The sequence below is a fragment of the Spea bombifrons genome, chromosome 10 (genome assembly GCF_027358695.1).
Source record: "Spea bombifrons isolate aSpeBom1 chromosome 10, aSpeBom1.2.pri, whole genome shotgun sequence".
NCBI lineage: Eukaryota > Metazoa > Chordata > Amphibia > Anura > Pelobatidae > Spea > Spea bombifrons.
The window spans coordinates 11,270,244-11,282,044 of NC_071096.1; the positions used below are offsets into that span (position 1 = coordinate 11,270,244).

At 42.3% G+C, this 11,801-nt stretch overlaps 1 protein-coding gene across 1 annotated transcript; it reads right to left on the reverse strand.

The window, feature by feature from the left end:
- Window positions 1–1,381: 1,381 nt before the first annotated feature.
- On the reverse strand, window positions 1,382–4,418 carry LRRC10B (leucine rich repeat containing 10B). The gene is made up of 2 exons (XM_053449275.1): window positions 3,652–4,418; window positions 1,382–1,409 (listed from the first exon to the last, which is right to left on the reverse strand). The coding sequence occupies exons 1-2, from the start codon at window positions 4,416–4,418 to the stop codon at window positions 1,382–1,384; spliced, it is 795 nt and encodes a 264-aa protein (XP_053305250.1).
- Window positions 4,419–11,801: the final 7,383 nt, after the last annotated feature.

Genomic DNA, 11,801 nt, shown 5'->3' on the forward strand with positions numbered 1-11,801 from the left:
ATGATATGCGGCTGTTTTTCCGGGGCTGGGCCCCTTACTTCCAGTGAAGGGAAATCCTAATGCGGCAGCATACCAAGACATTTTAAACGCTATGCTTCCAACTTTGTGGGAACATTTTGGGGAAGGCCCTTTTCTATTCCATCATTACTTAGCCCCAGTGCACAAAGCAAGCTCCATAAAGACATGGTTGGATGAGTTTGGTGTGGAAGAACTTGACCGGCCACACAGAGCCCTGACCTCAACCCCATCAAGCACCTTTGGGATGAACTGGAATATAGATTGCGAGCCGGGCCTTCCTTTCCAACCTCACAAATACTCTACTGGATAATTGAGCAAAAATTCCCACAGAAACACTCCAAATTTCTTGTGGAAAGCCTTCCCAGAAGAGTGGAAGCTGTTATAGCTGCAAATGGGGGACCGATAACATATTAATGTCTATGTATTTAGAATGCAATGTCATAAAAGTCCCTGTTTGTGTAATGGTCCCAATACTTTTGTGTATATGATGAATTATATTCATTGTTGATGAGGCTATTCGTGGCCATAGACTGTCCCTTTTGAGGCAAATATCTTAAAAAATTCCCAAACATGGTCACAGCGTGTCGACAGTTCCAGTACAAATAGCAGTGGCACAGCATGAAGTCTGTGAGTCCTGGCCTTCTCAATCAAGGAAGTTGTGCAAGTTTCACTCTAATGAAAGTTACCAGGAAAAACAAGCCTGCCTGTAAACAAAAAGCTGGCTGACAGTTTAAGGCATCGAGACAAGAGCTGGTTTGTTTTGGCTTTGGTGGAAATTGCACAGAAATCTTCCGTGCCTGGTATTTGTTTGCTGTGTTAAAGTAGGTTACAGGTAAGAAAAAAAGAATCTCTATCAACTGCACCTAAATATTACAGGGCTAAACGCTCAGACGTTCTTTCTCTGTCTTTCTCCTACAACCTCAATACTTTTTCAGTTTCTGATGCAGCAGGGATCTCCATTGCAGCGCCCACATGGCCACTGCGTGATATTCTGGGCTCCGCAAGGTGGCTCTTCCTATAAGGCTGGAAGGTTGCCCTGAAATAAATAGGACACTTAATAGAAGACCACCTGCAACATGTGCCAAGTCAACACTGAAGCAGTATTGCGCTAAGTATACCACATGCAAGGAGATGAGTTCCACCAAGTACATCTCCTGCACAGAAAATAGGGAACCAGGATGGGGGCAATACATATAAATGGATTGTGCATTTTCTATGGTGGGGGGGAATAACTGAAATTTAAAGGGACCTCAGCTACTAAAGTATTAATTAACAAACGGTTTTGAATTTTAATATGTAGCTGTTTAAGCAGATGGCTGGGGGACTGCAGATGGGAGAGATAAACGGGTCTCTTGGAGAGATTTCAAAGAATAAGGATTGCAGACCTGATTCTGTAAGGAGAAAAACAGATTTAGATTAAGAATCATCAACAACAGCGTGATCAGGAAACAGTATGAAATGCTGGATAGAGGAGGGGGGGTGGGTAATGGAAAGAGAGTAACTGCAGCGATGCCAGGGAAGGAGGTGATAGACAATAGTTAGAGAACCACATTTTTATAGAGGGTGAAAACACTGGCTAAAGACAACAGGTGATATTAGCAGTACACTTAAGGGAGATGGGGGAGGAGGGAAAGAAATGAAGGGGGAGTGTGCCGTAATAGTGAGAAAAACAAGTGAGAGGAAGAAGAATGAGTGGATAAGGAGGAGTGCAGAGAATGGTAATGAGAGAACAGGTGGGGATCCAGCTGTTTATTTGCCTTAGGGATGTTACATGTCACGCCTTATCCTTGAGCGCCCTCTCCTGGTAACATGTAAAATACTTCTGATAATAGGATCAGAAGAATGCTGTCACACAGGTGCTTTTGATAAGGGATAAAAATGTGGTAAGGTTTGCCAAATTCAAAATGGGAAAAAAATGGCCACACCTCAGCGAGTTCGTTATATACCCTCAGCGACCCAAATCGCAGCCATAGTGCCACACACCAACCTCTCAATTACTGCTTACATTATACAATCATACTGCACGCCAGTATTGAAGAGGTTAACTATTTTACACAAAGCATTTGCACTGCAGCATTAAAAAGGCAAACTGCACACAATTTTCAACACTGGAAGTTTTCCACACGAGTAATAAAGAGAAGTAAGCAGTTCATTAACCTTGGGGATGTTCTGGAACTCTTCAGCAGTTTACAATTTCTCTGAAATCAATTGATATTTTCACCTAGCCAAGTGCTAAGTGTGGCCTTCAAGACTAAAATCTAACTCTTTTTTTTCCATGTTGCTGTCCAGAACATGTAAAGTGCTGCCCCCTGCAGTACATGGGGTGTATTACCTTGTAGAAGGCAATATATACTGTATTGTATATTCCACGCACTGCATGGGGCAGCACTTTACTTGTGAGCGCCAGTAACATGTTGAAAAAATTCCAAAAACATTGCTGTTGTGGTCAGCCTAGCTTAATGTTCTCTTCCTGACGCTAATTTTACCCTTACAAAGACTTCCTGAACCAATCAACAGCAGCTTAACACAAGGGGAGCAATAACTTAAATGAGAGGAGTACAGATGGTGTGCACAGGAAGCACATTAAATCTGCTTTTTTACATATTTGGCGAAATATTTGGTGGATGCTTCTCATTGGCTCGCCTTTAAAAATATCTCACACCGATTTAATCTAAATCGTGCCTGTTACTTGGTTTGTTAGACAGAGGGGCGCTGGCAAAGGGGGCAGAAGGGTAATTGTCTCCTGGGCTACTTTGATTTAATAATTTATGACCACTGTAGGAAGGTTTTTGTGTGTTTTGCATGCAACTACTACTCTACTACTAAAAACTTTGGGTGAAATGATGACCTTTATATGGTTTTCTTATCAGGGCCTTTCTGCTAAAGTGTTTTGGATTGGACTTGTGTTAATGTGTTGTCAAATACTTGTAGGTTCCTTAATTAGCGAGCCAAGCCCACCTCTCTTATTAGTTGTCTTTAACTACGGCATTTGAAAGTTGACATTAAATAATATTATTAGTGACTTGTGAAATAATGGAGACCGTTATTACCTGTGTGATGTTCAGCCTGTCGTGCTCTATGTGTCACAGACATTACCAAAAGAAAGGCTGGATTTCTGGCTGCAAACAAAATAGATTTTGCATAGAATAGCAACCTCATGATTAGCTGTTTATTAAAATATTCTTAAAGACAAACCCATAAAATGTGATTAAATTAGGTTTTCATGGAAACTGGTCACGGGAGTAGTTATCAAGAATTAAGAAAAAATATATAATAAACAAAAAAAAAACTAAAGAAATTGAATTACCTGCACAAAGTTTTTCTTTAACTCTGCATTTAAATAACAAAAGCAGTTAATAATCCCCCCTAGAGTAATAATTATCCGTCTCATTGGGGTAATAGCCCTCATCATCCAGATAATACCCATTTTCTTCTGGGTAATAATCTTCCTCCACATCATCATGATAATAGTTTTCATTGGGGTTTTCATGACCCCCTTCCTCCTGTTCCATAAACTGTTCTTCATCATGGTCTCCCTCATCCTCTTCCTCACCCCCTTCACCTTCTAGTCTTTTATTTTCAGCTTCCTGTTGCTCTCTTTCTTTTTCCTCCATTTCTTCCTCTTCTCTCTGCTTCCTCTTCTCCTCCCTTTCTTCCATGAATTCCTGGGCACCCTCTCCAACCAATGTCACAGTCTCGCCCACCGTGGGTGGCCGAGTCACAGGATTATGGTCATAGGAGAGCAAGCGCAATCCCTTCATCACACTCATGTCTGGAAAGTTTGCAATACGATTGCGATCAAGATCTAAAATCTCTAGTCCGTGTAGGCGAAGGAGAACCTTAGGGACACGCTCCAAACGGTTTGCATATAGCCAGAGCCCTCGGAGGCCTGGCATGGCATCTGCCATCTCAGCTGGAAGACCCTTGAGTCGGTTGTCACCCATCTGTAGACATCGCAAGGAAGGCATGCTTAGCAGTACTCGTGGAAAATGATGCAAAAAGTTGCGCTCAATCCATAAAGTGCGCAAAGTCTGGAGCCTTGCAAATGATGGTGGAAGCCCCTGAAGACGGTTTCCTCCAAGATAGAGGCGACCTAGGTGTGGTAGTGAGCAAACAGCCTCTGGCAACTCGGGTAGCCGGTTGGCATCAAGTGCCAGTGTGCGCAGGTTATGCAGTTGGTACAGGTCATCAGGCAGCTCAATGAGCATTGTCCCACTCAGGTATAACTTATACAAATGGTCTGAGAGGGTGCATATGGATCTTGGTAAACGTGACATCTTGCGCCCACTTAGTTCCAATGTGCCATCGCCATTGCTTAATTGTTCTTCTGTATCTTCAGGCAAAGGCTCTTCTGCTCCTTCTCCAGCAACTGTCGGCACAGAACCACAGGCACCACCCATATTAATTGCAATGGAGTCCAGAATCACTATAATCTGTGTACAAAAAGCATCAAAGTGCAACTAAGAGCAAGCATGTCATTGGCGATCAAGAGCAGAATACCTTCAGTGTCGCTTTGACTTTTCCACACTTGCTGCTGTCTCACTTCTATCTTCACATTTCCCTTCATCCCATACTCTTTGCTAGTGAAACTTAACCAGCAGCGGTTAAATATTCATTGCACGCTCCTCAAGTTTCTGCCATTCTGTTATGTTATCAAGACTATTCAGGAGTACAAATACCCCCAAATCATTATGTATTTTACCAAAGCGGTACCAAAGCACTTTTAGTGACCAAAGGCGTAGATCTAACCCTGCAGCACCAGCTGGTTCTTCAATTAAATCTCTCAATGTATTTAAAAGGTATCCTAATTATCCATTCACGCTAAGAATTCGGCTGGTACAGGTACAGAGTTTTTCTATAGTCTACGGCTTTGATGAATAGTCTTTGCTTCACAAGTGAAATATTTACTATCCTTTTTAGAAAAACATGAATTAAAGATTAATGACGCGATCATTTAGGTAGGCTGTATGTCTGTTTCCAGAAGCAAATGCTTCACAGCAGGCCGTGATAAGCTTGCCCTCAGCATTTATATCCTATGGGTGTAAGGTCAGTTTCTCTAGAGATTGTCTGTTATCCAGAACAGCAGGTGGAATGTCATAATTTGTAGGTATTATAAGTATTTTTTTTTCTTCGTTTTTACTTGAGAAGACTTATAAACAACATTTGACTGTTAATATACAGAGAATGGGAAAAAAAACTGCATAGGTTTTCCTAGCCCAATTGCAAGCAAGTGTATAGATCAAGGAAAAAGAACATAATTTGCATCTGACTTTTATTTATTCCATTAAAATCTGGTACCATATCCAAACATATAAATACATTTCTCCTTGCAGTAGCTCATATATATTAATACAGATTTATATATAATGTCACAGTATGAAATTACTTTGATTAAACACCTTGCCTGAGCAGTCAGGTATTATAGGCAATGTCTGATTATCATGATGTGTTTGATATATGTATTTACAATAACTATGCATATATTAGAGCAGTTATTCACTGCTCTGGACCTGCAGAAATATTACTTATTTACTCCAATACATTACCCTTCAGTTCTTTTATGTTTTAATGGACAAGCTGAAAATTGTATTTTCTGTGACTTATGGCAACTGCTAGAACAATTGTAACTCTTTAACTACATAAGTAGCAAGAACATTTTCTGCTATACCATTTATGACCAGAAGGTGGTGCTGTAGAGCTGTTCTTTTACACAGGTTATTTTTAAAAGTGAGGATTTAAAACATTTTGTGTTGTTTTTCTCCTGTATCGCTAGTAGTATTACTCTCATTATTTGCAATGTCATATATGTTTTCTATCTTTTGTTTTAAGTTGATGTTCCCTGGGCCTCTGTGTTATGTTTCGAGGTGTATATTAAAACAATATACATATCATTAAAATATTATATTATGCAAAAATGAGATCTGTTTAAAAAAGAAAGCTGCACAATATTTTTATTCTTATAAAGACTTGCTGATGAAGCCATGATGGCAGCGAAATGCATGCCAGGTTTGGATGGGAAACAGCTTTAATCTGGCGTTTGTCACCTAGGGTTAGATAGATGGCACTATATCAGGTAGACTATAATGCCATCTATCTGGTATCGGGCTGATTTTCTTTTTTTGGTAAATCAATACATGCTGGTTGTTGTTCTATAACAAATGCATTGTATCACTCCCTCCATATTTGGTATCAGGGGTTACTGGTTCAGTAGTTGTAAAATAATATACATTACACACAGGATTACAAAGTGATAAAACAGATAAAGAGACGATAAGCCCAGAGATCCAGGTCAGGGCTGGACTAACGATGACGAGGCGGCCCTGACACTTTAATGTGGCGGCCACCTGATAACGTCAGTGAGCCCAACAGCTGGATATGCGTGGATGCACAATACATTTTTCTGCGGCTGGGCATATCCAGGTCAACAACTGAATGTGGAGATAAATCCTGAAGAAGACATTTTCCATCCCTCGCAGTAGGAAACATATTCATGGTTTCTAAAAATATAGCTCTTTTGCCAAAGAACTACAATAACCCAGCAAGGCATGGAGCTCCCTGCTGCTATGCTGCATGCGCATATAACTCTGTGTCCACAGGAATAATTGTTTAAATCTTTACACGTAAAAACAAGAAAAACACTGCTGCTAATTGGAGCATCATGCTAATTGATTTTGAGCCACCCCCAGGGCTACTTTCAAACACGGGTTGCTACTATTTCACTGTTTCACCCCCGGCTGTCGAACTAGTGAACATACCTTCTGTCTCAATCCCCATTCAACCTCTAAATAGAGTGTAAGCTCTTTTGTATACCCGTATTATTGTTAACTTTGTAATAGCCCTGTGGAACCTGACGGTGCCGGATTATTTTTTTACATTGAATTGCAAACGGGGCCAGCCTTACACAAGGCTACATTTATCAGAGCCACATGCCCGGACTTCTAAAATGAGAAGGGAGAGCTTGAGTAGCCACCCTGGGGAAGTTCAACAATATGGTAATTAAAGCTGCCAGAGTACGACGTTATATTCCATTATAACAAGTATAAGAAAGTTCTGCCGTCAGGGAATTGTGGTAGGGTAGGAGTTGGAGACTGCCACTTAGAGGGACCTCTGAACTATTCAGCTGAAAGCATGGGGTTTTTTTTTTATTTCAATATAAATAGAGAAGCTAGAAGCGTTTTTGGTGCTTGAGGGACTACTTACATTTTATGGAATGTAAAGTTAATGAAGACCAAGCTAGTCAAAAATGTCATTTTCTTAAAACCTTCTTTAAGCCGTAAGTAGCTTAGGTCCATCATAATGTCTGAGCTGCAGGCCCAGTTGGCGTTTAATCACGTTCTCCCCGCAGTTCTCTTCATCCTCCTGCTGTGCAGAGCATGCACTTAGTACACCGAAGTGCCACATTCATCTACTGGGAAGATATAAGGCATAGGCTACCAGACTGTCCTCATCTCCTGCTTTATAAATTCTCTAAAATATGTCATAAAAATGACAGTGATGAAATAGCTGCTGTATAATAACATTGATGTAGATTTATGGAGGTTCATTTGATAGAAAAAATCATACCATTGGAACACGAATAACTGGGGGCTCCATAATTCAGCCACTGTACAAACTGTTGGAAAATCGAATATATTTTATACTCCTGTCCTGGATCCGGTGCGGTTCGGCGAGAAGATTTGTCACTTTCAGCTGAATATATATTAGGATAAACCCACTCTTGAGCTGAAGGCCCACAAGTCACTTCTTGGGTCTTAAAATTTGGTCTTCTAGGGCAATATAGCTCAGGAATAGCAATATGTGTTAACAACTGTGTTGTTATTTACCAGTGAATAAATACCCCCCACAACATTTTAATACAATAAAAGACCTAGCTCCCAAATGGAACCCTCTCTGGCCTTTGCCGGTCCATCCAGCCTAAATATACACTACCTTAAGCCTCCCTTCCAGACCATAAGCCAGACTTGGAAAGTGTCACTCAGCTCACACACAGCTCCAGGCAGGTCATGCAACACTTGGCTCAGGGATCTTATTTCACAGCATCTCCTTGCCTTGGTAGTACAGAGGAATCTCCTTTGGTAACATATGTGGTGTGACAAAGTCTTGGGTTCTTATCCAGCTTTGTAGTGTCAGAAGCATCTTATTTTCTGTTCCATCTGACATCTTTAAGACATTTGCAGTGATAATCCCATCTTCCTTCCCAACCAAGATGATGATGTTGATTCTAGCCACCAAGTCATTGTGTTATAGATCCTAATTTAGCTGTACTGAGTCCACCATTACATTTACATCCATTAAGCACCTTGAATAACTCTTTCAAATACAAAATCAAATACATGTTTTTGGCCCAAATGGCCAGAGGGACTCATCGGCTTCAGTGGAGGTAGCTGAAGGAATGTCTACAGACTGTCCTGGAAGCATCACAACCTAGGTATGTAACTGGGTTCCAAGCAATTTGGAACGGGAACCAGTGGTTACATTTCACGTTACGCACAACAAACATGAAGACACACAGCAGAGCAACCGCACTGCGACCGAACAGATTCAATATCGGCTCAGCAATGGCTTCTCTGCCGTCGTGCATCATTGATTTTACATTCCTGGATCATCACGCTAAGCTCCTCCCATTCAAGCATCTGTTACATTGTCACTCGAATGGGAGGAGCCTAGCGCGAGGACGCTGCCTAAAAAAAGTTGATACTTCCGTTCCGCTGCTGCTGTTTCTCCAACATCAGTCCCTCAGCCTCAGCTCATTAGCTTAGTTGGCAGCAGGGTATCCAGCAACACACCCCTAGGGACTGAAACGGAACGCGCTATTTGCAGGTATACATAATGTATGGAAACATAGCATTGCAGGTATAGATCAACAGAATAACACACACACCTGAAATTACAGGCATACATCACAGGTCGCACACCCCAAAGCCAGCCCTGGCGTCTACACTCAGCATTGAAGGTTTAGATCAAATAAACAACACACGGGAACAGCACCACAGGCCTGGATCAACTGAATTAGACATTCAAACCCTGTATTTGCAAGTATACATAAATAATGTATGGAAACATAGCATGGCAGAAATGGATCAACAGAATAACACATAAACTCAGCTTTGTAGGTATAGATCAATTACAGGCATAGATCACAGGTCGCACACCCCAAAGCCAGCCCTGGCAACCACACTGCCCACATAGAACCTGATCAGCACCCAGATTACACAGCACACATAGGACTTGCCACCTTTGTCCCCAAACAGCCCAGCATGAGCCACATTTGTCCCTAAACAGACCACCCTTTGCCATCTTTGCCCTATAAACACCCTTCCTGTGCCATCTTGGCCCCCAAGGCACAAACACCCAGCTTGTGCATCTTTGTCTTTCCCCAAATCACTTATATATCTATGATACACACAAACACTTATACAGTCACTCATTCATTCAAATAATCATTAATTCTCACTCATTCACACAACTCATTTACACATATTCATTAATGCATTTTCAAAAATAATTCAAGCAATTCATCCACCCATTCACTCACATAATTCATCCACACATTAATTCACTCATCCCCCCCCCTTTGTCTTTGTAGTTTACTTACCCTGTTAAATTCCTGCGGTGGGAGCGCCAGGCCTTTATCTTGCTGCTCTGCCGCGCTGCTTCACTGCTGATCGCAGTAAGATGACCTCATTTTCCGGCGCTCAGCAGGAGATGTCGGCACCACCACCAAGACATGGGCCTCGCGCACCCACCGCTCCAGTCAGGGCAGCACTGAGGCGGGTGGCGGCAGGCAGCGGAGAAGACAGAAGGGCACCGAGCGATCGCCTGGCGCCCCTCTCTCTCCTCCGCTCCCTGCCGCCTCAGCGCGGCCCTGGCCTCGGTGGCCGCGCCCCCTGGCTTTCTGCTCCCGGGGCAGCATCACCGCTCGCTTCCCCTATAGAGACTGACGGGAAGTTTGTGGCATTCTTTCTACTAGGATGGTACTAGAAGGCCCATTGGATGAGAATACAGGCAATCATCACATTTACACTGGGTTATCATATATAACATATATCATAAAAATATACATGGTATTATCTTCCTGACCTATGTTCTGATATCCAATTTATGTATAGGTACTGCCAGGCATATAATTATTAACAATCATATTAACAGCAGATGGTGTACGCAGATCACTGAATGTCACAAAATACAGTTATCTAAAGTGAACTGTTATACAAGATGGCTAAACATAGCAGCACTGCGAATTTTACTGCGGTCACGCATACACAGTAAGGCTATTTAAATGAAGAGGAAGTGGATAAAAACCATAAAAATGAAGTCCAAGCCTGCCATTATGTAACTTATTCCCTGTTATAACATGGAGATGCGATGTTAGTGTGAATCACTGAATGTTAAGTCATAAACCCAGTCTGTAAAATCATATTATCTAAATGTTGTTTCCCACTCATACTGCTCTGAATAGACGACCCTGTGATGTGGTTTGGAACTCTCAGACTGGAGACAAGAATCCGAGGCGCTGCCTGACGACGTTTCTGCCTTTGCCACGCTCATTAATCGTGAAGCGAGTTCCTTTCTCTGTGCCCGGCTCCTGCACGTCATTGGGCATCAGAACAAGTGCATTCAAAGACATTCTGCTAGCTGCGGGCATGTTTAACCATTTCAGCTCCATGTTAGTCAGACAATGCTTTGTATAGCTGCCTCTGACAGCAGAGGGTAGAGATTAAGAACCACAAAATCCTTTAGATGCATGTAACATGCTGACAATGGAGACATTTAGGGAAGGGGAAAAGTTCCAGTAAAAATGTGTTAAAGTGATGTATTTAATGCAATACAGGGGATTATAGAAAAAAATGAGAGGAAGATAGACATTTTTACAGTGTCAGCTGAGAGGCCTGTTAATGTGCATGAGTGGACTCCACAAAGTGGTGTGAAGTCATGTGAGAGAAGATGTCTTCTTATCAAAGATCGGGGGGGGGGGCACAGTTTACATCTGCGCAACTTATATCAAGCTTCGGTTATAGACTGTAGGTTTCAGGTTACATCATCGAGGAACAGACTGGTGCAGGTGTAAACTGCCTGATTTTGCTGCAGATGTCACATTGCTGATGACTTTTCCGTAGATGTCACATCCGTTAATGAGTATATGAATGAGTGAATGAATGTTTGTGAATGAGTAAATTAATTGATATGTGTATGATAGCATTGATGTGTAATTGGGGGGGCATAGCGCAGGGAGGCTGTTTGAGGCTATGATGGCAAGTCCCATGCTTCCAATTTGGGTAGCCATGGCTGACATGATACTAAAGAGGGGCAATATGCAAGGGTATGGGGAGTGCTGGCTGGGGGCATCACATAAATGGGGGGCTGGGTGGTGGAATAAATATACAATGTGGGGCTAGCTGTGGGCAATACACAAGGGTGACCACATCGGCCATATTTTCCAGGACCAGCCCAGATAAAATGCTGCCCTGCAGTATGGGGGGTGAATAGACCCATGGAAGGGAACCAATTAGTCAGACATATATCCCCCGTACTAAAGGGCAGTATTCTATTTGGGCCGGCGGCATACACAAGGGGGGTAGCTGGGGCCATTACATAAATCAATACTAAAGCAAGGGGCAGGCTGAGGGCATAAATACACATAGTGCTGGCTGGGGGTGATACACAAAAGGGGGGTCAAGGCAAAGCAGTGTGGAAATAATACTTTGGCAATACTTTGCCCATTCAGATATGGGTGTCAGTGTGGAAGATCCTGTCCTGGTGTGTGTGTGTTTGGGTGTCGCTGT